The 24,721-nt window shown below is 36.9% G+C and overlaps 7 protein-coding genes across 16 annotated transcripts; 3 read left to right on the top strand and 4 right to left on the bottom strand.

Annotated features, from left to right (window-relative positions):
* LOC105169558 (cyclin-dependent kinase inhibitor 7) lies at positions 2,282-3,975 on the top strand. Of its 2 annotated transcripts, none has more exons than XM_011089979.2 (4): positions 2,282-2,681; positions 2,821-2,888; positions 3,182-3,382; positions 3,583-3,975. In XM_011089979.2, the coding sequence occupies exons 1-4, from the start codon at positions 2,442-2,444 to the stop codon at positions 3,650-3,652; spliced, it is 579 nt and encodes a 192-aa protein (XP_011088281.1). In that variant the 5' UTR covers positions 2,282-2,441; the 3' UTR covers positions 3,653-3,975. The 2 variants fall into 2 exon arrangements, with proteins under 2 accessions (XP_011088281.1, XP_011088280.1); XM_011089978.2 differs by having other exon boundaries at positions 2,283-2,681; positions 3,179-3,382.
* Positions 7,086-10,889, top strand: LOC105169559. Of its 2 annotated transcripts, XM_011089980.2 has the most exons (7): positions 7,087-7,451; positions 8,130-8,187; positions 8,542-8,622; positions 8,805-8,840; positions 8,928-9,167; positions 9,310-9,451; positions 9,896-10,889. In XM_011089980.2, the coding sequence occupies exons 1-7, from the start codon at positions 7,273-7,275 to the stop codon at positions 10,375-10,377; spliced, it is 1,218 nt and encodes a 405-aa protein (XP_011088282.1). In that variant the 5' UTR covers positions 7,087-7,272; the 3' UTR covers positions 10,378-10,889. The 2 variants fall into 2 exon arrangements, with proteins under 2 accessions (XP_020552017.1, XP_011088282.1); XM_020696358.1 differs by lacking the exon at positions 8,542-8,622 and having other exon boundaries at positions 7,086-7,451.
* Positions 11,251-24,467, top strand: LOC105169890 (B3 domain-containing protein At5g42700-like). 8 transcript variants are annotated; one of them, XM_020696409.1, is made up of 8 exons: positions 11,251-11,626; positions 11,832-11,903; positions 12,587-12,618; positions 12,720-12,876; positions 12,966-13,172; positions 13,711-13,801; positions 13,899-14,070; positions 14,348-14,664. In XM_020696409.1, exons 1-8 carry the CDS (start codon positions 11,597-11,599, stop codon positions 14,442-14,444), a joined length of 858 nt encoding a protein of 285 aa, XP_020552068.1. In that variant the 5' UTR covers positions 11,251-11,596; the 3' UTR covers positions 14,445-14,664. The 8 variants fall into 8 exon arrangements, with proteins under 8 accessions (XP_020552068.1, XP_020552070.1, XP_020552072.1 ...); XM_020696411.1 differs by having other exon boundaries at positions 11,253-11,593; XM_020696407.1 differs by having other exon boundaries at positions 11,256-11,626; positions 12,714-12,876.
* LOC105169560 (2-hydroxyisoflavanone dehydratase) lies at positions 15,257-16,475 on the bottom strand. Its single transcript, XM_011089981.2, has one exon. The coding sequence runs from the start codon at positions 16,428-16,430 to the stop codon at positions 15,333-15,335; it is 1,098 nt and encodes a 365-aa protein (XP_011088283.1). The 5' UTR covers positions 16,431-16,475; the 3' UTR covers positions 15,257-15,332.
* Positions 19,012-20,314, bottom strand: LOC105169562 (probable carboxylesterase 12). Its single transcript, XM_011089983.2, has one exon. It carries the CDS (start codon positions 20,122-20,124, stop codon positions 19,114-19,116), a length of 1,011 nt encoding a protein of 336 aa, XP_011088285.1. The 5' UTR covers positions 20,125-20,314; the 3' UTR covers positions 19,012-19,113.
* On the bottom strand, positions 20,509-21,819 carry LOC105169561 (2-hydroxyisoflavanone dehydratase). Its single transcript, XM_011089982.2, has one exon. It carries the CDS (start codon positions 21,642-21,644, stop codon positions 20,700-20,702), a length of 945 nt encoding a protein of 314 aa, XP_011088284.1. The 5' UTR covers positions 21,645-21,819; the 3' UTR covers positions 20,509-20,699.
* On the bottom strand, positions 21,899-23,073 carry LOC105169564 (probable carboxylesterase 12). Its single transcript, XM_011089984.2, has one exon. It carries the CDS (start codon positions 23,027-23,029, stop codon positions 22,079-22,081), a length of 951 nt encoding a protein of 316 aa, XP_011088286.1. The 5' UTR covers positions 23,030-23,073; the 3' UTR covers positions 21,899-22,078.

Below are 24,721 nucleotides of genomic sequence, written 5' to 3' on the forward strand. Positions count from 1 at the left end.
AGGTGACATGGCACCAAAAGTGCGACTTTTGATCCCGTACCAAATGGGACCCAAAATAAAAAGATCTTAATTTATGAAACAAAAAATGCTATTTTCCTTCTCTGAATGGAATAGGACTACTCATAAACCCTGTCTCACATATACTTGTAGAATTATGGGACATCAATATCGACTCCTACGTTTTGAATTCAATACTGAATGTGTGGGAATATATATTTATACGAACATGTTATATATCTTTTTATTTATTTATAATTTACGAATCAAATTAAAAGTAAAAAAAAAAGAAGCATTGATACAACCAACATTTGAATTGAGTGCAATTGCATTAATAATTAGATGGCTAACACATAAACAGTCATCACTTCAATCTTGATGAATGCTATCAATTAATCCCACAACAAACAAACAAACTAGTCCGTGAAGTTAATGTTCCTCAACTCAGCTAAAGGTTATTAATACAAGTTTGTAGGTTGTATTAATTTAGGTACAGTAGTGGTCCATTAATGAATATTCAAAGAAAAGAGATGGTGTGTGTAATATACACAACTTTTTTAAGGAATTTTTAATTAAATACTCTCCAACAATATATCAAATATTCTTCATCATTTTTGGTCTTAATTAGCTGCTCACCAAACTCAAAATCAATGAACATCACAATTACATAAAACACTAATAAAATGAAATCAAAAAGGTTGTTCAAAATAGACACCAGAAATGGAAACAAATGAACAACACTTTAGGCATATATATATATATATATAATATATATATATATATATACACACACATATTTCAAAGTGATGATGGCAAAATCAAAACAAGGAATTGAACTCAACAATTCTACAAATTTAGTGCACAAATTGCATTTCAATCCACTCCAGCTAACTTTTTACAGTTACATGTTGTTGTGACACGTTATTCATGCGTATATATAATAAATAATATTTTATATTTAAAATATATTATAAATAAAAGTAAAATATATAAAACAATACACTATATTTTTTTTAAAAAAAAATTAAAAGAAAAAGGGAAAAAATTAATTTCTCATTTCGAATGAACTGGTTATAATTATATTATAAATTTTAATTATTGATAATTAATATACGTCAGTTATCAATATCAAATATATATAACAAATCAATAATACATACTATTAAAATAGACATCCAACAATTATTATTAAAATAAACTAATACGTATACATTGGTTGGATTTAAGCCCATAACCTCTTAATCATATATTGACAAACATATGTAATTCAACGATTCACATTCAACTAATCCATTAATTAGGTATACACTGGTTTTTCTCCTCCATCTACATTTTCATGAACTCTCCAACACCATCAATACAATAGTTTAGTAATGAAATCACCAGCTTTTCGTTCGATGATTTGCGGTGATCGTCATATAATATTCAGAATCGTAGTTAAATCTCTAACGTTGGCGGGACAACGGTGATAAGTAATGTTTCGGTAAATTTTGCATATAAAATATGTGGAAAATAAAAAGATTCAAAATGCAACTGTCAGTTTATCATTCTATTAAATAATCAAAAGTAAATTGAAGTCGAATTACACGATCAAAAATATTTCTTTGTCTAGACTTGTTGGGAACGTGTTATAGACCGAACATCAATCCATATCATTTGATGAGGAAAAACTCTAACCAAAGTTAAGAGGATGTTTGGCTGTTCTCAACTTATTTTTAAAGATGATAGTTTTTTTTTTCAAATACTTTATAATATCTTATAAACTCAAAAATATCTTATAAGATATTTTAAAAATATTTATAAAATTACCGAAAACACCCTCGGAATAATCAACTAATACCATAAAAAATCCAAAATTTAATAAGAAAAAGGAGAAGAAAGTTAGTTTTAAAAGGTTTGCTAGAAATGCAACTAACATTAGTTGGGGTACTTCCGAACAACACAACCAACCGCATGAAAATATTATTTGTGGCAGTGATTTTCAGTTATGCTGTAACAAAATCGCAGTCATTACAAGATTCCCAGTTACCCAACCGGCTATCACCAGTCGTCCTACCCTCCCCCACGTGTCGTCCTCTCGTTGGCTCTCGCTACTGTAATCATTCTTATAGGATCCCGATCTCCCTTAACGGCATCACCATGTGCCTGTCACCGTTAACGGAGCCAGGACCACATGTTACGGTAACCGCCTCATTTAATCTCCACCCTCCGATCAAATCCCCATCTCTTCTGCATTTCCGCTTTTGCCCCTACTCTCCTTTCTCTGATCTAATTTTATAGCAGTGGTGAAGTTGCGTGGAAAAGAAATTGCGCTTTCAACTTTTGCAGGTTGCTTTTTGATCACCAGCACACACATATATATACATATATATCACCTATTTCCACCATACACACATATATATAGAGAGAGAGATCAATATGTGTGCATAGAAAGAGAGAGAGAGATGGGGGACTACATGAAGAGATGTGATAAGAGTGTGACAATGAAGAGTATGGAGGATGATATGAGGTTGATTTCCAGTAAGAAGAGGAAGTTTTACTCTGAGCTTGAAAATGAGTGCTGTGGCAACGTGGAAGTAGAGGAGAATTCAGTGTCGCCGGCGGCGTCTAGGACCTCCGGTTGTTGTAAGCATGATGAGTCGACTGACGTCGTGAAGAGGAGTTTGAGATCACCAGATCTGGAGGTGAAAATTAAACTCGGTTTGGATACCATAGTAGCTGGGGGGGAGCGTTTTATGTTTGTGTTTTCTTTTGTCAAGCAGCTTCAATTTCAGCTGGTTTTCTGAAGAACGTTTCTAATTTGATTTTGGTTATGTTTTTCAGAATGTTGATGATTTGCTGTCCGAGGGTTCTGAAATGGACATTGCCGCCTTTACCGAAGACGTCTTCAGGTGAACAATGAAACATTTCGTATTTGGACGTCCTTGTAGTTTTACCGTTTCATCTGCTGCTGTACGTACTTGTATTCAGAATAGCTGCAGATGTGTACATGTTTTCTGGAATTATGTATATCTGTGAATGTATATTTCATTGCTGTTTATTTTCTGGTGGTGAATATAATTTTAATTACTTTACATGTACACAGCCCTTTTAAGTTCCACAGTTTCGTTTCATTATTGTATTTTCGACCTTAATTTTGATGTTAATCGTGTACTTAGGTTTTCAACTTTTTGCTTTTCAGTAGAGAGGCGACACCAACTAGCGAGCTCTATGGAGACTCAGAGCAAATGTTGATGCATTCAAAGGCCACGTCAAAGAGGAAATCATCGACGCCTCCCCGCCGGAAAATTCCAGCGTCTCTAGCGGAGAATATGCCGTCGGCGGCGGAGCTGGAGGAGTTCTTTGCAGCGGCAGAAAAGTACGAGCAGAAACGATTCACTGAAAAGTGAGTACATCTTCCTCTTCCCACATCTTCACACATATGCAGACAATCATTTCATGTGTTCCACGGTGCGCGCAATAAGGCGCCCGCTCTCAGAATGTACACCCCCTGCTCATTTTAGCCTGGCCCAATTGATTATTCTCTCGTAACTGAAAAGGGAAAACGAGTAATGATTTGATTGAATGGGTTTGTATTATTTTCAGGTACAACTATGATATAGTGAAGGACGTTCCATTGGAGGGGAAATATCAGTGGGTTCGTTTACAGCCTTAAATGAAGTTATTCCTGAAAGAAGAAAGAAGGCATCTTTTCCTTCCTCTTTAGGATTTCTTTTTTTTCAATTTGATTTTCTTAGGTGGGGTTGGTGTTAAATTAATTTACCTGTTCAAGACAAGGCCACTTACCATTTTCTTATAACATAGCTAATCTGGCTAGCTCTGTGTATAGCAAGCAAGTCTCCTATTTATGTATAGAAGCTAGAGTTGTTTTACTGAAAAGTTTTTGTAGTAAGAACACATACTCCTTTCTTGTGCTCTTTTGTAACTGGCAAAAGGATGGTAATTGTCAGAGTTCAGTGAAAGAGTTGATGATATTGATGTGGGCATGTGAGTTTAATTGCTTTTGTTATTTTTCTTCTTTGCTTGAAAAGGGTGTTTTTGTTTGGGCATTTTTTGGATGTTTGTTGATGGGCTGTCACTTCTTGTATGAATTTTGGCCGTTCTTTTGCAAAATTCCATTTGGAGAGAAGAAAGAGAGTTTAGGCATATTGCTTGCTTGCATGGAGTGTGGGCATGGAAAGCACACACACACACGTGTACCTGTGTGTGCGTGTGTATGCATGCATATATACATTCTTTGATATATGTGTGGGTATATATATATATATATTGTGGGCCATGTGAATTGATTTTGAAATTTGATTGGAAACTTTGTCTTTTTGCATTTGGAATATGGGTAAACGATGAAACAAAAAAAAAAAAAAAAAAAAGAAAAAGAGTACACGGAACCGGCCGGAAAAATTTACTGTAAACTTTCGAGGCAAAAAAAAAAAAAAAAAAAAAAAAAAAAGAAAAAGAGTACACGGAACCGGCCGGAAAAATTTACTGTAAACTTTCGAGGATAGAATGATCTCATGATATTCAACTATTTGTGAATTATTAAATAAAAATCTTATAATAATATTGATATAATTGATTCTGATTTGTTTGGACACAATATGACTAAATGAAATAAGAAACCGCCCGACAACAGATCTCGTCTCAAATCGGTGATTATGATCAGCATCAGCCAAATTGTATATATCATTTGCTACTAGCTAGTAAGCAATATAATTATAGTGCTTGGGCAGTTTTTAATTCGTATACCTGCATGCCCTTCATCAATTCATATTTTTTATGAATCAATGCCCGGAGTGGCCGTAGTACAATCAGGTCAAAGCTTCTGCTGCATGTTTTAATTAGAATAGAACCCCCCCCCCCCTGCCCAGACCAAAAAAAACAAATTAATACAAAAACTGGACTTCTTACACATATTTCTCTTCTTGTTTTGTTTTTCCTTACTTATTCACCATTTTGTGAAAAAATAAAACATGTGCTCCAGCCGAGTACATTATTTGTATTTTTGTCAATATAACTAATTATAAAAAGAGCTGTCAGACACTGGTTGTGATATATATATATATATATATATATATATATATATGATTGTTGAAAGTGGTCGAGGAGAAATGCATGGGCAAGAAACCAAAACCCAGTCGCATAAAAGTCACATTTATATTATATTGCTTCATCATCTCATGAGCATATATACATATAACACACATACATGTGTGCGTGCGTGTAATATTGTCCAATAACAATACATATAAGAAGCAAAAGCATTGATGTAGGTAGTCAATAGTCATGCATTTTGAACACTTGTGACTTGGTCTTTGTACATGTACTGCGCCCTGCTCTCACTCTCTTCTCATCTACAACCACTTATCATTCTCAAACTATATATGTATAAAATGCAATTCTTGTGATCTGCTCTTCAACTTTTCTTTTCCTACTATATGTATACCTTTACTAATTTACTTACTGACATAGATAAGATTCAAAGTTTTAATGATGTTGCTCTAATTTTGGATAAGATAAACCACTAGTTAATTAAGTACGTAGCTACATTATTAGGACAATACGTAGTCAATAAACAATATAATAATTATCTAGTACCGGATTTAATATGAAACATATCTTCATATTTGACTACTAAGCCATAATTTATTCGAAATATTAATGTAGCTACAGTGATACCTTGTCCCTAATCAAGAATTTGTGCACCTATTTTGTAATTTGATCAAATAACTCAATCTTTATTTAAAAAAATTCGACGCCCATTATCATAAATTTTGTCTGCCACATTTACTTGGTAAAATCTATTTTGATTAAAAAATTCCTTTTTCTCTCTCTCTCTCTCTCTATATATATATATATGCAGACTTGGAGAGAGAGAGAGGATGTATGCCAAGAATATGCACTCTTTGCAAAGTTGCTATGCTCATTATTACCTCTCCAGACCCTTTAGCTTAAAAAGAAGAATTAAAAAAGTAATTTCACATATATAGATAGTGTGCAATATTTATATATATTGTTGATGTAGTTTGGTAGACAAGAAGTGTGGATGTGCACGTGGCGGTGGAGTGGTCGTCAACTGAGTTCCATGTGCTTTGGATCTGATGCAGAATTAATTATTTTAAAGTGAAAAAAATTAATTAAGAGAGGAAGAAGAAAGAAAGAATGTTGCAAGTAGTTAATTAGTAAAAAATGAGGAATATGGAAGACGGCCCCTTCCCAAGGACGTTTGGTCCTCTCTCCTTGATTTCACCACCGTTTCACTTTTTCTTTTCTTTCTATGCCCAACTCTCTCACACTCGGATCCCTGATTATGATGATGCATTGCTCCCCCACCCCTCCAATTTACACCCTTTTTCTAGGCTCTTTGATTTCTGTGCATTTTTCAACCATTAATCTAATAACTAACCTCTACTTCATCCTGTAATATTTGCTTTTCCCTTTACACTTTTACTCATCTCTCAATATTGTTATGTGCTTCACCTTTTTCTATTCTTTTTCATTTATTATTTAGTTATGTGTGTTTACTCTTTGTAAACTGATTTATGATTCATTTAATTGGGATGTTTGAAGTTTTATTTGATTCCTGACACAAATATCTCTTTTATTATTAAAGTATTCATAGTTGATCTTGAAAGTAATACATATGTTCTAATATAGTTCTGATTAAGTGATCTAACGGTGACACCTCATTTTCTATGAAAATAGGCCATGGGTTGGAATTTTGGGGGAGTTGAGGGACCTGCGATCCTTTTTCTTTTCTTTTTTTTTTTTAAAAAAAAAAGAAAATAGTGTATTCTATATTTTCAAATGGGTAAGAAATTACTGATATAATTGGGCCTGAAAATGGGTTGGCAAGAACAAGAAGAGCTTATGGGCTTTATAAACAATGGGCCAATTATAAAAATGAAGAGCAAAGCCCACTCCGAACGGCTTAATGATGATTTAATGATATGTAAATTTGGGCTGATTTTCGTAAAGCCCAATAACAGGTGGGAAGACTTAGCCTGAGATGGATAATACGGCACCGTGCTGTGGCCCACACCGGATGTGGCGCAGGATAGTCGTGAGATATCCCTAAAATGCGCCGCCTATCGTCTGAGCTGGCATTGATGCAATCCCACTCGGCGATCCACCACCAAGCGCGCAATCATTTTCTCGCTCCATCTTCCTATTCCCTCACCCCTTCATCCAACTGTACGTCTACCAAATCCTCATTTTCCTCCAATAATTTCAAAACTTGCAGTTGAACCAGTTCGACAACTTTGAGCTCTGGCGACGATGAGCAGCGGGGGGAGATTTTATTGGGTGCGGAATCCTGGAGAAGAATTCAAAGCCAAGGGAATAGTCGTGGTTTTCGCCTGGGTTTCGGTCAGCGATGTTCAATTGAAAGATTTCATCGGTCTCTACTCTTATCTCGGATGGAATTCTCTTGTTTGCCGCTCCGATTATCTGAATCCGTACGCTCTTATCCTTTCTTGTTTGCTCGTGATCGCGTTTGTCTTAGAGGCTTCGTGGTTGACGGTTTTGGATTAGATGTTTCTGTGAGTTAAGAGTCTGTCTGAAATTGTAGCTTGTTAAGTCATTTTCGGATTCTGCTATTGTGCCCTGCATTTTGTATCTGTGTTGGTCTGGGAAGATTGAGAAGCTTGAAGGTGTATATCTCGATTGTAGAAGAAATCACCCATTTTCTGACGAGTTGAAGCGTCCAAGGTTTCTATATTGAAGAAAAGAGTGCATAGTGCGTTATTGTGGTCCACATAAGAGTCAGAGTTCTGAGCATTAGAGTTTCGGCGCGGTGATTGTGAAATAGAGAAATAAATTGCGGTTATTTCAAGATTGCAAAAAAATTGACATGGTTATAGTGGATAGACTGTCTAAGTAATCCATTCAAGTTGGCTTTTGCTTTAGCCATTACTTCTGAATTACTAATGCTTTATTAGCTTGATATGCTAGTATCATGACATTGAAATCCATAAAAACTTTCAGAGCTACACGAACCAGTCGTGTAGAGCTACGATTCTCCTGATATCAACAAACATACACTGGCATTTGTCTTCTGTAATTTATGACCTGCACTTGCTTTGGACATGTTTCTTTAGATGAGTATGAATAGTTGATGAGCTACTTTTCTGCAGATTCATTCCAGAGAGAGCTACAACACTGGCATTTTCTGTCCTTAATGAGCTTGTCAAGGTACGTCTTATTTGCAAATGCCTGTTGTGTCCAAAAACATTGGCAAATTGATGATGAAGATTTCTTTAATCACGTTTCTTCAGCAATCTTGTGTGCTTAAGGAACTGTGAATAATAAAGCTGAACTTATATCCCCTTCTTTTGGGTTTTCCAAAGCGCTGTTGGCTTTTACAGTATGACCCTATAAGAAGATTTCGCTGGTGATATTGACCACATTACCATGCATATACTAATATCATGACAGTTCGTAAACCTTTCTGGTTACTTGGATACATTTTGTTTATCAGTATTCTGTTGCACGTTTCATTATTCTTAACGGAGTATTATTTATTTATTTACTTATTTGCATATGTAGGAGCTTAGATGTGGACCATCGCCTGTAGTTTTTGCAGCCTTTTCTGGTGGTTGTAAAGCTTGTATGTATAAGGTTCTCCAGGTATATACATGAGTTGAGATTTCCATGATGCTGAACATTAAGATTCTACTAGGTTATATATGTTGGTACTTTTCCATGTTTTACATTCCTAGAAATCATTTCTTTGTGGTTGTCATGCATTTGTTCCAACTAAGCCTTGGACTGGTCTGTTAATTGAGTTGCTTAACCTGTTCTTGATGCAGATTATTGAAGGATGTTCTGAAGTGGAGCTTAGTCTGGTAGATCTTGTCCTTGGACTTCAAATAATCAATTGTTTGTGGTGAATAAGCAAACTTTATTCATGACTTCTTTGTTGTTACCTGAAGGAGGACAGTAGATTGGTCGCAAGCTGCATCTCAGGCCAGATCTATGATTCTGATCCTGTAGAATTTACTACTGACTTGGGTGCTCGGTTTGCTTTACATCCCTCCATACTCAAAGTTCCTGGTTCAGCTAAGCTAGTATCATTATTTGCAAAAGGTGTTACGTCAAGCTTGGATGCTCTATTTATCACCAGGTTTGGATCTCAACGTGCAGATTACTGGCGAACACTTTATTCCTCAATTGTAAGTATCAAAGTGGTCTGTGGTTATGCAAATTATATTGTCTTTTCTTTTGTTTCTTCAATGGTCTGTGGTTTTGCAAGTTATATTAGATCTCTCTGTTGTCTTTTTGACCCTCTTACTCCTTTTCTCTTGTTATGTGTAGGGTTTGCGTGCCCCCTTTCTCATTTTATGCTCAGAAAACGATGATGTTGCTCCAGTTTCAACTCTGTGTAACTTTGCCCAGCGTATACGGGAATTGGGGGGTAATGTCAAAGTTGTGAAGTGGAGTACCACTGCCCATCTAGGTTAGTTTCAGTTTTAGCTTGAGTTGATGGTACCCATTTTGTATTTGACAGCTCAAGTTTTTCCAGGCTAGTCACTTGACTCACTTCACCAAGAACACAGTTGGCAGTAGATAGGTGTATTGAGCTGTTCTGTTCTTTTTCCTTCCCTCTGCTAGTAGTGCATCCCTTAATATCCTCCTCATGCTATACAACTCTATTGCCTGCATTGATTAGGAAACTACTTAGTATGAGGTTGGATGGACGGAAGAAACATCTTCCAACTTGCTGATCATTTTCGATGTATGTTTTTGAAATTACCATCACTATTAATGAATGAAGCATGTCCCCTTTCTCCATTTAGTAATTGCTTAGTAGCCTATGTTGTTCCTCACATCCTGAAAGTTATCTTCACTCTTTAAGTTTGTCATGGAGTCAAAACTCACTCATTTTGTGTGCCTGCGACAGGTCATTACAAACATCAATCAATACAGTATATGACTGCTATAACTGAGTTGCTTCAGCAGGCAGTGTCGATTTTCTCTGAGAAAATTCAGAAACTAGAGAAAAAGTCTCGTATGGATGATATGCATGACGAAATATCTGAACTGATATGTGACCTCCAGAATGCAGCAGTCCACTCAAATCAGAGCTTCAGAAGGGTTGCAGTTGGGCCAAATGACCACTTCTTCCTGCCAAGTTCATCGGAGTATCAAGACAGAAAAGAGTTTGGGTCTGTACCAGAGGACCGCAAAGAGAGGTCACCCCATCGTCCAAGCCCTTGTATGAGCGCAAATAGTGTTCTTGGCCAAATACTTTTTGACGTATGTGTTCCAAAGAACGTTGAAGGTTGGGACATTAAATTCTCAGGTTCCTTGAACGGAGAGCCATTTGCTTCTGTGCGTAGGAGGTCCCCTTTTGGTGGCATTAAACACAGATCAAGATTATGAGAGTTTTTGAGGTATCTGATGTGGGGTTCACTTTCAGATTCTTGGATTTAAGTAGCATATCATTTGCAGAGTGAATCTGCACAAAACTAAGCTGGAAATTTGTCTACTGAAATCCTGAGAGGGGTGGAGGATAATGGCCTCCAACCACACGCCACGTGATTTTCATGGAGTTGCAGATAACATAGTTTACTGCAACTCTTGCGCTGATGCCACGAAATGTATGGTACTTAAAGCAGATCGAAATGAGGAACACAGAGTTCATATGTAAAGATAGCCCTGTAGTACATTAAGCGCCTCCTTACCTGTGAAATCACTCGCTACCTTGCTGATCTCAGTTGTGCTGATAACGGGATGACGTCTGGCGAATAATAGGAACAGGTCGAGAAAGTTATCTCCATATTCTCTTTGCTTAGAATGTTGTATATATACTGGCAGATTTGTATATGTTAATATATACAAATCCAACAGCTGTAAAATGCTTTGGTAATAAGTAAAAATAAAAGTTTACGACCTTTTGTTTTGTTGATTGGATGTTATGTCCAGAACCTTTTTCTTGTTCTGTTGAATTATCCTTCGTCCACAGAATACAGTTCTGTGGACAAATAACAATATAGATTGGTTAAAATAATAACTTTCTTGCATGAGTCTGAAAATATGATGAAACGTAATAGTTCTATATGGTAGGAAAATTACTACCAGTCAATCTATTTCCTTTTTTGATGAATTTCATCAGTTATCTCCTTAACAGTAGATTTTTTAACTATGTTTTATTTAATATTGATGAAAATTCATCAAGTCAAATGCAGCTCGTATAACTCTATACAGTTTCTTTCTGTTTTTTTGTTAAATAATCATTGAGAAATAAGTTTTGTTTAGTTTAGCTTTTGAAGTATGATTTTGAAAAGGAGGGTCCTAATTTTAATGGTTAGATGAGGTTGGGGGGAGGGGGAGAATGCTATTATGTGATCAAAGTTCCAAATAATGGGGTCTGTTCAAATAAATTAATACCAAATTAGCAACTTTCAATCGAACAGTCAGCAGATACGCACAGCACCTCATCTTGTACCACTTGCTGCCAACCTATAGCAATCAAAGCTGCCTCTCTCTCCCTCTCCCTCTCCCGCTTCCGACGGTTTCCTTATTGAAAGCACCCAGATCCGCCTTTTTTTAATCCCTAAACTCCCAAGAATCCTTTCGTAATTCATGGACGAAGAACGTAATGATTGTTTGGTTGCCTATGTTTCTGATCGTAACCCCAATGTTTCCTTCCAATTTTTTTTTTTTTTTTTTTTTTTTTTTTCCCTCTTTTTAACCCCAATGTTTCCTTCCATTTTTTTTTTTTTTTTTTTTTGTTTATTCCCTCTTATTGATTGCTCTCCTGTCTTTCTCATCGTCTTTTTAATGCGTGCTGATGTTATGCTGTGGTTTTTAACAACCGTTTATCAATATGGCAGCGAAAGAGGAGGAAGCCATTTATGATTATGAAAGACTTCATGGAAATCAAGGAAATGCATACCCGGAAGCGAGTAAGATTTTGTACGTACTTTGTTTGCTTGTATGGCATGTGGATTAGAGGGTTACAACCAGGCATTTATGCTTGAGCTTTTTGGGGTGTATAAGAGATCCTCTCTTTTTATACTACGCCTGCAGCCTGCTACCCTTAGGTAGATCTTGGGATCAATAGATATAAGCATTGCCTCAGAAATTCATTGGAACCTTTTTCTTGATTAGTAATGTTTTCTCTATTCCCTCAGTATTAAGGCATGCATTTACCATTATAAGATGATGATATAGACAGTCCGAAGATACTTTTTCTTTGAATGAGGAGTCTATCATACTAGAAGACGGTTATATGCATGAAGTAGCAGCTAGGTTCTCCGATATTGTATAAGATTGTTCTCTTTCTGGAGGAATTTCCTGGGTGCATCATGCATGATTGGGGACGTTGTGCATTCACGATCCTTCGATATTAAAAGTTTATCTAAGAAAATTTGTTGGTCATTCATGGCAATTTAGTTTGATGGTCATGTCTGGCATCGCCAGTGAGTGACTGTGGTGATGGTTTTCCTGTAATAGATCAGTTTTAAACTCTACTTTTTTCGTGTAAAGATGTCAGCACCTTAGAGGCTGGAATCTTTCCAGTGTATTGTGATTGAGTTATGCTATATAATTTTTCTTGAAACTGAACTACATGATTTGTGCTAAACAGGATAGTCATGACACGACCGGTGAAGCAAGAAGGTTAGCATCAAACTGTGTACTTCTATTTCGTCATCAATTCATTTGCCAAGATTTATTTATTTCCCAGCACATGTGCTTCTGTTATACTGCTAAAGCTGCAGACGGATAAGGACAACAAAGAATAATCTTCATTTCCAAGTTGAGATTACATCATCAGTTATGGAGCGGGCAGAAGAGATTCAGGCAAATCTCGCTACACAGTTTCCCAGCTTTGTCAAACCAATGATTCGATCTAATGTCACAGGAGGCTTCTGGCTGGTACAAGTGAATACTATTCCAAGTTCAAATGTTGTTACTTGAAGTTGGGCAAGTTTGATTATATCCTGTGCTAAATCTTCTTTTGGCAGTCACTTCCAAAGTTATTCTGCAAGTTGCATTTGCCAAGTTGTGACATAAAGATTACTTTAGTAGATGAGAGCAATAAAGAATACTACACAAAATACCTGCCTGAGAGGAGAGGACTTAGTGCTGGATGGCGGGGATTTTCGATTTCACATAATTTAGAAGAAGGTGACATATTGGTTTTTCATCTTGTAGGAGTATGCAAAATGAAGGTAATGCGTTGAATTTTGTGAAACTTTTCTTTTTGATAAGGACAAGTCAGACCTAGATAAGGAAAGGACTTAAAACCAAGTGACTCACAACACAGATTAGATACAAAGAGAAAGCATATCAAAGCTAAATGCTAATTTTAGCATATGATAATATGAAGCAAAAATCAATAATTTGCGCTTGAGCCCATAGAAGAAATCCAAATGTGAGGTCTCAAGAATAAATAAATTCATTGCTGCTCTTGATCTTCTAGGCAGTGAGCATTTCTAACTTAGCATTGATACAGAAGAACTTTTTGGTTTTCTCTCTGTCTTGCTGGAATGAACAGATCACTTAAAGTTGATCAAGATATAAGTAGAGAATGGAAGGATATTAGCTGTCATGGGAGTCTTCCAGTGGTTTTCTTCTTTTTGATTGACAGCATTAAGTTGGGGAAACTTCTTCTCTATCTTTGTGCGAGATCCAGAATGTCCTAGTCACCTTACAAAGCAAATTATTTCATTCTAGACAACTTCAAATCCTACCTTCTTACTTGAATAGGTTTACATAGTGAGAGCAAACCATTTTAGTGCAGTGGATGCAGCTGTCAGCCTTCTGCACTTACAAGCTTGTGCAGATGTAGTGAACCATGGTCAGCTAGTTCTTTAATTTATTCATTTCCAGTAGTAGAAAAATTATATCTTTATTTAAACAAACATCGTTTCTTCCATTTGCTTGCTTAAATGAAGCAGAGCACTTCAAGGAGGGTAGGACTTCCCCGCAGGTTCCAGAAAAGCTTTTAAGACCTCCATCCCAAGAGATGTTATGTTCAAATTTCGACAAGTTTGAAGAAAGTTTCAAGAGTAAGCCAGTGTCGAATGATTCTCGGAATATCAGCAAAAATATTGTCTGCTTTAGAAGGTGCGGACTCTACTATATTTCTTAATCAATGCTTTTCTGCAGCTTGCTTAACCATTTTTTGCTTACTGTCACTTTCTGGGAACTACCATATGTGATATATGCTTAATTACAACGACCTTTGGGTTAGTGTAATTATTGACTATAATCCTCTTTTGAAATTGAAAAGCTTCCCATCTAAGTTTTCACATTGAAAGTAAAACCATACAATTAACATCATGAAAACAAATCCGAGAACATTGATTTTGGACCAGCCGGTTTGCCTTGTTCTTGATTCCAGAAATACTTGTTGCGGACAAGAAGAATTAGAACAAGATTTTGGAGATAAAAAGATTGTTCTCAACATAAAGATGCAAGAATTAAAAGATGCAACATGAAATGTTCTTTGCTGAGACCAAGGTTCTCACTGTAAATGCTAAAGAATTTAGTGCAAATAACTGAAGGTATTGTATATCTTTCTTTCAGTGTATATAGTCTCCACCCGATTTCTCCTTTTGTGGCCGAGCATTTTTGTTCAAAAAGTAGATATTGGGCAAATTAGCAAAGGAGAGTAGCCGCGAGTTGAATGTGTAATTTTCATTCTTATGTTAGTCTATGTTATCCATGTGAGTAATTATATAGTATATATGTATGTACTAATATATATATATATATATATACATTTAAAATATGTCTGCAAAACATAGTATAACACAAATCTAAGCTGAACTGGTCAAGCCCTAATCATACGCCAAACCACCTCTAATCCCAAGCCACTTAATCAACTTGTCTCATAAAGTATTTTTTTTTGAGCCGGAGATTTAGTGTATAAATATAATATATATATATATATATATATATTAAGTTTGACGGATTCAAGGGTTTTAGTAAAATTTTCAAAAGCAAATAACTTGTAGATACATAAATCTGTGTCTAGACTTTAAAGTAGATACCCCATAAGGAGTGGACGTCCAACTTTGTAGTCAATTGAAGATACGCTCCCAAATGTTTATTTCGTAAAAAGCCCCTACTCCTTTATCGTTGAAGTTAAAAAAAAACATCTGATTTTTCATTAGAAAACCCCACACGACTGATGTTACACCCAAACTACTTTTGTACACAATTGCCATCAAATTATAAATTTCTTTCTTTTTGCTTTATTTGTGTTTAAAGTTAATAAACAAACAAAAACGTTTTTAGAGAAGCAATATAAGAAGAAAAACATTTCATTAAGTAAATATGAAATTTACAGAACTATTCTATTTTTCCTTTAGTTACATTATTATTCAGTTGCTGGGCACTGCAGTTAAATGCCCGGCAAAACTATCCAGCACTTTGCCTTGATTCAGAAAGGAAGCCAACTGTCTTAACACTATCTTAGCTTTTCTGCTGTTTGGAAAAATTATACTGAAGTCATGATCCTCCCCCTTCACCTCCACAACCTTCACTACTCCATCCCACTTACTCTTTCTCAATGCCTTCTCATAATACCATCCCCTATCCCTCAAAATATCCTTTTCAGCAACATAAACCAACACCCTTTTGCACCTTAGCTTCGATAGATTCGGATCCATGGCCGGATTCACTAACGGGTCGTCAAGCCCCGTGGAATTCGGGTATGCATGGATCCAAATACTCTCCATCAGAGCTTCCCTTTTGGGTTTACTAGCTTCATTCCCAATAGGCGTCTTCCCCCAGAAATGTGGGCAATTCAAGAACATCCCATCTATTACAACCCTATGGACCATTTCATGCTCCAACCCGGCCCGGATGGCTGTGTTGTGTGCAATGTTACCACCAGCACTGTCTCCACCTAAGTATACGTGCATGAAATCAGCGTAGTTCTTTAGCCATGTCTCGTTTCCATTACCATCGGAATGAGAAAAAACCCATTTTAGTGCATGCCAGGAATCTTGATAGCCAATAGGAAGAGGGTGTTCGGGGGCTAATCTGTAATTAACCGACACTGCGACAACATTAGCTTTTGCAACAATTGAGTTCAGGTGATTGTGGTACAGGGGAGAGAAGGCGGATTCTGTGAAAAATGCACCACCATGGAAGTAGACTAGAAGTGGTAATTTATGTGTTGAAGTCGCATATTTAGGGAGGTAGAGTCTGGCTGAGATATGAAGTTCTGGTGCAGTGATCACCACGTCTTTGGAACGAACCCCAGTCGTTGGATCGACTGATGCAGGCACAACCTCTGTTCCTATAAATCTTTTAACTGTACCATCCTTGTATACTCTTATGAAGGGATAGATGTCATACAATACGGCTGAGGAACTCGCAGCAGCTGTTGTTGTGAGGAAATGAAGAATGAGTAACAAGTATGAGAAGCTCTTCTTACCAGACATACTGTTATATTTTCTGTTATCTTGGGGCATTTGAGCATTCTTTTGTGGCCCTTATATATTTGAAAATAGAGTAAATTACAACAAGTCCTTGAGATTTAGCATAATTACGAATGCCCTCATTGTCGTTTGAAAAATTATAAATATCCCTTAATGTTTGATGTAATTGTGTTTTTCTTAGAGGCCTGAAAAAAATTAAATATTTCAAAAAATTCGGACTAGGTGGATGGAAAAATTAGTCCATAAAAAAAATCAAAAAAATTTAGAAAATAAGTAAAATTATAATTCATAATAAATAAGGGTATTGTGGTCGGTCACCACTAAAGATAAATGAATCCTTAAAGGAGATTAAAGAATTAGGCTAGTTATTTGGCGAGCATTAAAATTAAGATGTATTGACATTATAATTGTATTAAATTTTAGAAAAGCTTATTGTAGCTTACCCTTAAAATATTCAAGTTGATTAAAAAAACGAAATAAGAAGAAGAAGAAGAAATGTTGTTTGCTTCTTTGAAATGGATGTTTAGGGTACACTCTGAATTTGATCAAGTAAAGGTAATTCCTTTTGGGTATTGTAAACATAGGCCATCAAGTAATAGAAGGCATTATAGGGATAGGGATAGGGATGGCAATATATCTAACTTTGCAATAAATGTACTCCCAAGAATCTTCCTTCCTAGGCTCTTTTTGTTCTTTTTATAGCCAACTTTTTCTTTCTGCGCTCCTTCTCCTAACTCTACATAAGTTATATAATGTACTCATCAGGTAATTTATTTTTTTAATTTGAATAAATCATATATAGGTTAGGACTTTCCGTCCTTCTAAGTAGTAGGTGATGAAATTAGGAATGCCTATACCAACCAAATATTATAGAAGGAATGGGGAAAATTGATTTAAGTAGTGTAAAAAACTTATTGAAAATCCATTTAAGTTATTTCTTGATATTGACTGTAACAAAGTTGAAGTAAGATTAATTGACATGGAAATTACGGAAGAAATGGGGAAAAGCCAAGAAAGAAATTAGCATTTGCAACATTCCCCACGCCCAACTCCATTCCCTAAATACCAACAATTGATTTTTTTTGTATTGATATCAGCTTTGATGTTTATAGAAAAAATTTGAGTTGTAAGTCCAAAATATTATCCTTGTAGATAGAACAAAACTCCAATACGTAAATACTTCTTGTTTTTCTGAATTCCACCATTCTTGACCCTATGAAGCTGTGGATGTTCTGGGAGTACTTCAAAATTTTAACCTTCTCAAAATTAATTTTTCGAGCATTTTACTTTCCACATATTATAATATAAAATAACACGAATTTTTTTATCACACCTGAAATGTAATAAGTACCACGAGAAAATAATTGAACAAAAAATGTCCCAAATGATTTTAGTTATCCAGCCTTTTTCATTTTCCTTTAAAACAATTTTCAACAATAAAGTTGTTTGGCCTAACTTCGGCTGTGACGGCTGCTTGTCATCTCATTTCATTTCATCTTAAATGAGTTTAGCTTAAATGATCCTTTTTAAAATATGTTATAAATATATAATTAATGCATTTAAAAAATATATGGGTCCAATTGATATGAATTATACTCAAAGTTTGGATCAAAGCGAATACAAATCTTGGAGGGACCTGTAATAAAGGCGTTGGCACTCCAATATCCAAGTTAGTCTCAAATTTAAAATAAATAATTGTAAAAATAAATCATAATGAGAAATCGAGATATGACTAAGGAATTTGTAGAAGAAATTATGATTAGGGTGCAATTCGATAGCTAAAGCAAGAATAGAGAGCAATTTTCCACATTCTGGAGGGTGTCCCCGTTGGAGGACTGCAACTGTATATATAGTGGGGGCATCCTTCTCTACAGGCTACCTTTATTCTCCCAAAAAGGAGCGAAATATGTGGGGATAAGATGGGATTCGATCTTATCTTCAATTGATTTGCTCACAACAACACGTATTAATTTAGGGGATGATTCCTTTCGTGCGAGGACTCCTACTTTGCAGATAGTCCCTTCAAGGTTTAGGAGTCTTGGGTTTTGGAGGCACCTCCCTTCTCCTGGGCTGTCTTAGTTGCCAGGGGGGTCTTTCTAGAACTGATGTGGTCCAATGTGGATGCTAACTTTAGGGGTGATGAGACACCATGTAGGAGACTGGAATGCTATGTGGGAGTGTGGGCCTTTTAGGCTGATTATTTGTCGGGTTTTGATTATGGTCCGAGTAGGGGATGTCTTCAGCCTCCTCCCATGGTCAATCTGTTTCTTGGGGGACGCCCCCAAGGCCGGCTATCAAGTGCTCTTGGGTCTTCTAAAATGTTACGAGCTTCTCGTTTATTTCTTCTTTTTAAATTGCTTACACCTCCTTGAGCCAATTTATTTTTATGCACATCAATAATGATAATAATTAATATGATATATAAAATATGTCGGGTAAGAAAAAATATAATAATTTTAATTGGCGTGATATATATAATTTGTTTTAATTAAAATTTGTCTTAAGTATATCTCTAAAAAAATTGTCACACACGCACAAAGAAATTTCACTAAATGAGAGAATGTAAGATTATCTCACAAGCAACCATAATTGTCTACACAATTCTTTACGCAATTCTATGTACAACCAATAACAGGAAGTTACATAGTTGACTTATTTATTAAAATATTATAAAATAAATATTTGTGAGGTAGACTTTTATTTCTAACATGAGTCGTTAATCCAATTGGAGAAAAGCAGCAAAATTTTGCAGCATTTGTAGGGCGTTTGGGGTGTCGGGAAACCGTACACCAAAATCGTGTTCCTCCCCTTGTACTTGCACGACTTTCACTATTCCATTCCATCCACTCTTCCTCAATGCTTGCTTGTAATACCAACCTCTGCCCCTCAATATATCATTCCCAGCTACATAAACTAACACCTTCCTGCACCCTAACCGGGATAGATTCGGATCCGAAGCCGGGTTCAACAACGGGTCATCTAGACCTCTCGAATTCGGGTACGCATGAACCCAAATGCTCTCCATCATGTTCTTGATTGGAATGTTGCTAGTATCCTCATTCCCGATCCGCTTCTCCCCCCAAAAATGTGGGCAGTTTAGAAACAACCCATCTAGTAGAACACCACCCGTTTCATGATCCGACCCGGCCCTGATAGCCATGTTGTGTGCGATATTTGCCCCGGCACTATCTCCCCCCACATGCACATGCCTAAAATCAACATACTTGTTGATCCACGGCTCCTTCCCGTACCCTTTGAAGTGGGAAAATACCCATTTTAGTGCAAGCCAAGAATCTTCGTAACAAATGGGTAGAGGGTTTTCGGGGGCTAATCTGTAATTAACCGACACAGCGACGACGTTAGCTCTCGCGACGACTGAGTTCAAGTGGCGGTGGTAAGGCGGAGAAGCAGCGGATTCGGTGAAGAAAGCACCGCCGTGAAAATAGACGAGAAGAGGGGTTTTCTTGCCTGGAATGGCGTTTCCAGGCAGATACAGTCTTGCAGTTACATTCACTGTCGGGTGAATTACAATGTCCTTGGATTGGACCCGAGTGATCGGATCCGTCAACGGAGGAGCAACCCTTGTTCCTATGAATCTTTGGATTGTACCATTTGTGTAGACTCTGATGAAGGGAGGGATGTCGTATAGTATGTCTGATGAGTCGTTTGCTGAAATCGATGTGTGAAGAAGTAAAACGAGGAAGACAGAGGCAGTGCTGGTGGACATGGCTGTTTGGAGGAAGATGTTTTGCAGTTTTGTCCTGTATCCTGGGCAAATTCATGCAATCCGAGGTTTATAGCACAGAAAACGGTGTGATGTATGGATGAACATGAACCGAGGAGTCGGTGTTGTTTCGGTTGCTCCTGATTATGATTGTAGTAACGCGGGCGAGCTGTGGGTAAAAACATTAACTGCATTAGATGCATCGGGGTTGACTTTTCTCAACTTGATTTCAGGATTTGTATTGGGCCAGCCACAAGGAGCCAAATGGGGAATTAATTCTAACTCAACAACATCTGCTGTGAATTTATTCTCTTTTGCTTTCGTTGAGTTCAGTATTCTCTCTTCATACGACAACCTCCTTATTCTCAATGTCATACCTTAGCAAGAAACACACAAGGTCTGAACGAGTACATTAATATGTTTTGTAACATAAAAACATTACAAATAGACAATACTAGCTACTAGGCAAAGACCCGTAAAATATAATTGGTGCAATCCCGGTAAACCAACAGACACTCACCTCACCAAGACCGGGGCTACTAAAAACAGGTCATCTGCCAATCTGCAAATGAAATAAGCTAGTCATGGTTGAGGAAAGAAGCCACCCTTTTGAGCATAGCAATGCCATTCTCAGTAGTTGGAGAAATTACACTGAAGACATGATCCTCCCCTTTGACTTCAACCACCTCAATTTCTCCATTCCACCCACTCTTGCTTATTGCATCCTTATACCACCAGCCCCTCTCCCTCAGGACATCCTTCTCCGCAACATAAACCAGCAACCTTTTACACCCGAAGCTCGAGATTTTTGGATCCATGGTCGGATTAATCCAAGGATGATCGGACCCTTCTGTGCTGCTTGGACATGCATAGTGCCAAAGTCTATCCAAATAACTCTTTGAAAAAACTGGATGTGTTTCTTCTTTCCCCATTGCATCTTTGCTGCAAAAGAATGGACAGTTGAGGAAAACGCCGCTCAATCTGATGCCGTCCAACGTTTTATCACCCACACGTATCGCTACGTGGTGTGCTATGGTACCACCAGCGCTGTCGCCGCCTAAGTAAACACGATTGAGATCAGCATAATCTTTAATCCACTCATCTGTGGATTGAGAGGCAACCCATTTGAGGGCGAGCCAAGAATCATCGTAGGCAGCAGGGAGAGGATGCTCAGGGGCTAATCTATAGTTGACGGATACGGCAACACAATTAGCCTCTGCGACCAGCAAATTGAGGTGCTTTTGGTACATTGCAGAGAATGCGGATTCCACCAAGAAACCACCACCATGGAAGTAGACAAGAAGGGGAAGTTTCTTGCCCGGAGCAGCGTTCTTGGGCAGGTAAAGCCTGGCGGAAAGGTTGATCTCCTGTGCTATAACAACGTCTTTGGTTTGAACCCCTGTTTCTGGATCTACTGATGCGGGAACCAAGTCTTTGCCGACTAATCTTTCAACTCGACCATCTTTGTATTCTCTCAGCAAGGGGAAGAAGTCATGGAGCACCTCACTGGAGTTTGCAGCCATTGAAGATTGAGACGAGGATTGAAGATTGAAGGGTGCTAGTTATACATAGAATGGAATTGAGTATGAGGGATTTTCAATTCTTGGATTGGGGATTGAGGAAGTCTGGTCAATATGATAATCCGAGGTTCATGTGCTGCTGTTAGGTGCCCTCCGGTAAACGGCTATTGGGTGGACGGACCCCATGACAACTGACAAGAAACAAAACTAATCTTGCAAACTACAACCACCATCAATAATTGTAGCATAAAATATTATGACAGGAAAAGTCACCCATGTTATTAAATTCCTATGGAAAATTAGAACAAATATCTGACTTGTCTTCCACACTTAGGAATACAACAACGACATGGAATGTATCGAACACTAAAATTATTGCAACCTTTTCTCGGAGCATTTACTGAACTTTTGATGGGCAAACCAAAGACCAAAAACGACTACTTATTGATAAAAGAAGCCACTTTTTTCAGCATAGCCAAACCATTCTCACCGCCAGGGCAAAGCACACTGAAAACATGGCCCTCTTCTTTAACCTCCACGACCTCAACATCTCCATTCCACCCACTCTCTGTTAACGAATCCTTGTAATACCAGCCTCTATCCTTCAATGCATCCTTTTCAGCAACATAAACCAGCACCTTTCCACACCCTAAACTCGCAAGTTTTTTATCCTTAGCCGGATTTATCCAGTGCTCGTCACAGTCCGAAATGCTCGGGCACGCATATAGCAAAAGTTTAGCCGCAAAACTCCTGGCAAAAATTAAGTCCTTTTCTTCATTCAAAATTGGATTTCCCCCCCAAAAGAATGGGCAATTGAGGAAAATCCCACGTAAATTGATGCCGTTCAACTGCTCCGACCCGACCCGCATGGCTATGTTGTGTGCTATGGTACCTCCAGCACTGTCTCCACCCAAGTAGACGCGATTCAAATCAGCATAATCTCGTATCCATTTCTCATGACCCGCATCAGTGGATTGAGAAGCAACCCATTTGAGCGAAAGCCAAGAATCCTCAAACGCAATCGGGAGAGGGTGCTCCGGCGCCAATCTGTAATTCACTGATACTGCCACAACATTAGCCTCCGCCACCAAGACATTGAGGTGCTTATGATACAACGGAGAGAAGGCAGATTCAACAATAAAGCCACCGCCGTGGAAGTAGAGAAGAAGTGGGACTTTCTTGCTCGGGTCAGCGTTTGCAGGCAGGAAAATCCGAGCGGACAGGTTGACCTCCGGCGCGATTTCGACGTCTTTGGATTGAACCCGTGTCGCTGGATCAACTGATGGAGGCACAAAATCCAAGCCCATTAACCTTTCAATTCGACCATCTCTGTATGCTCTCAGTAGTGGAGGGAAATCGTGGAGTAGTTCGTCCTTGTTTGTAGCCATTGGAGTGATGAGGGATGAAGTCTGGGAGAGAGTATCAGTGGATGTGTAAGTTGTAAATTATGGCAGCCTTCTACTTGGCTGTATTTAACAACCGTCGCCAGATTTCTATTGGACGTTCACACTGACACCAACCAATGCAGCATCACCCACTATTTCCTATTTTATTTTTGTCATTAATATTCAGGATATATTATTTTATATATTCTAATTTTATTATCTAAAGATGTATACTCGATATGTGTACAAATACAAGAATATTTTTATTAAATTAATAATTTATTATTTGAATAAATAAACAGAAAGAATAAATGTATGAAAGAAAATTCATATATAAGAAAAATATGAATAAGTGAAATAATAAGTGGGGAGAAATAGTTATTTGAACATGGAAAATAAAAAAAAAATTCTAAAATAAAAATAACAGACTAGAAAAGAGAGACATCAAAATAGTGCTCTTCTTTAATATATACTAATAAATGTGGGACATTTATGTATATGTATATTTTTTAAAAATGATTCAAAATAAAATATTTATATAAATTGTATTTATTATCTTTTTATGGTTTAAAAAAATACTTAAAAATCTATAATAAGATAATAAATCAATATAAATATATTGATTTATAAAGAAAATTGACAAATAAAGATAATAAATAATGCATGAAAACTACAAAAAAAAATGCATGGAAGAGAATAACCATCAAATGATAGTTATGAAAAAATCATGATAACTAGAGGAGTTAAGAAATAATTAATTAATTAATTAATTTAAAATTTTAAAAAATAAATTACATACCAAAATTAAATAAAACACCAAAAATATACTCTCACTTTATATATAGCATGAATTATAGATATTACACAAACAATAAGGAACTGCTTCCAACCCATCCACATGAGTTGAAACTAAAACTAAATGTTAATTATAATTAGGCACCCTATAAAAATACAATATACACTCTTTTTGAAAATTCTTCATTTACACCTAACTTTTTTTCATTAGAATTTGGATGAAAAATATTGATATCAACAAAAACAGCGTAGCTGCGGTACATTGAAGAGAAAAGCTGATTCAATTGAGAAAGCGCCTCCGTGGATGTAGATGAGGACGGGCAATTTGGTGTCAGGTGTGATGGTTTTGGGGAGGAAAATCCTGGCGGAGACATTGTTTCCAGGGGAGATGACGACGTCTCTGGAGATAACGCCGGTATGGGGATCGGTGGATGGGGGAATGAAATCATGCTCAAAGTATCTTTGGATGCGACCAGTGGTGAGGACGCGGAAGAAAGGTGGGAAGTCGTGAGTTAGTTGGGTATCCATTTCCGGCGAAGTACAAAGCGGGGTTGGTGAGATATACTGACAGCCATGGCCATGAGAGAGAGAGGGGGTATTTTAAATAAGAATTTCTTGACTAAAAGCATGTGCCATGCCCCTCATATATGGGGTTAATTAATTTTTTATTAATAATAAATAAATAAATATTTTTTATTCAAATTGCGATTTGTCACATGTATTTTTTTAACTAAAATAAAATAATATATTCTTTATATACACAACAAATATAAAATAAAAGATGTAATACAATTTAAAATAAAAATTTCAATACATATAAAAATATAAACTATGAATGATGACTTATCTTTATGGTTAAAATTAATGTTCGGGTCCATGAATAAGTTCGAGTCCCGCAAG

This window comes from Sesamum indicum, linkage group LG8 (assembly GCF_000512975.1).
Source record: "Sesamum indicum cultivar Zhongzhi No. 13 linkage group LG8, S_indicum_v1.0, whole genome shotgun sequence".
NCBI classification, from domain to species: domain Eukaryota; kingdom Viridiplantae; phylum Streptophyta; class Magnoliopsida; order Lamiales; family Pedaliaceae; genus Sesamum; species Sesamum indicum.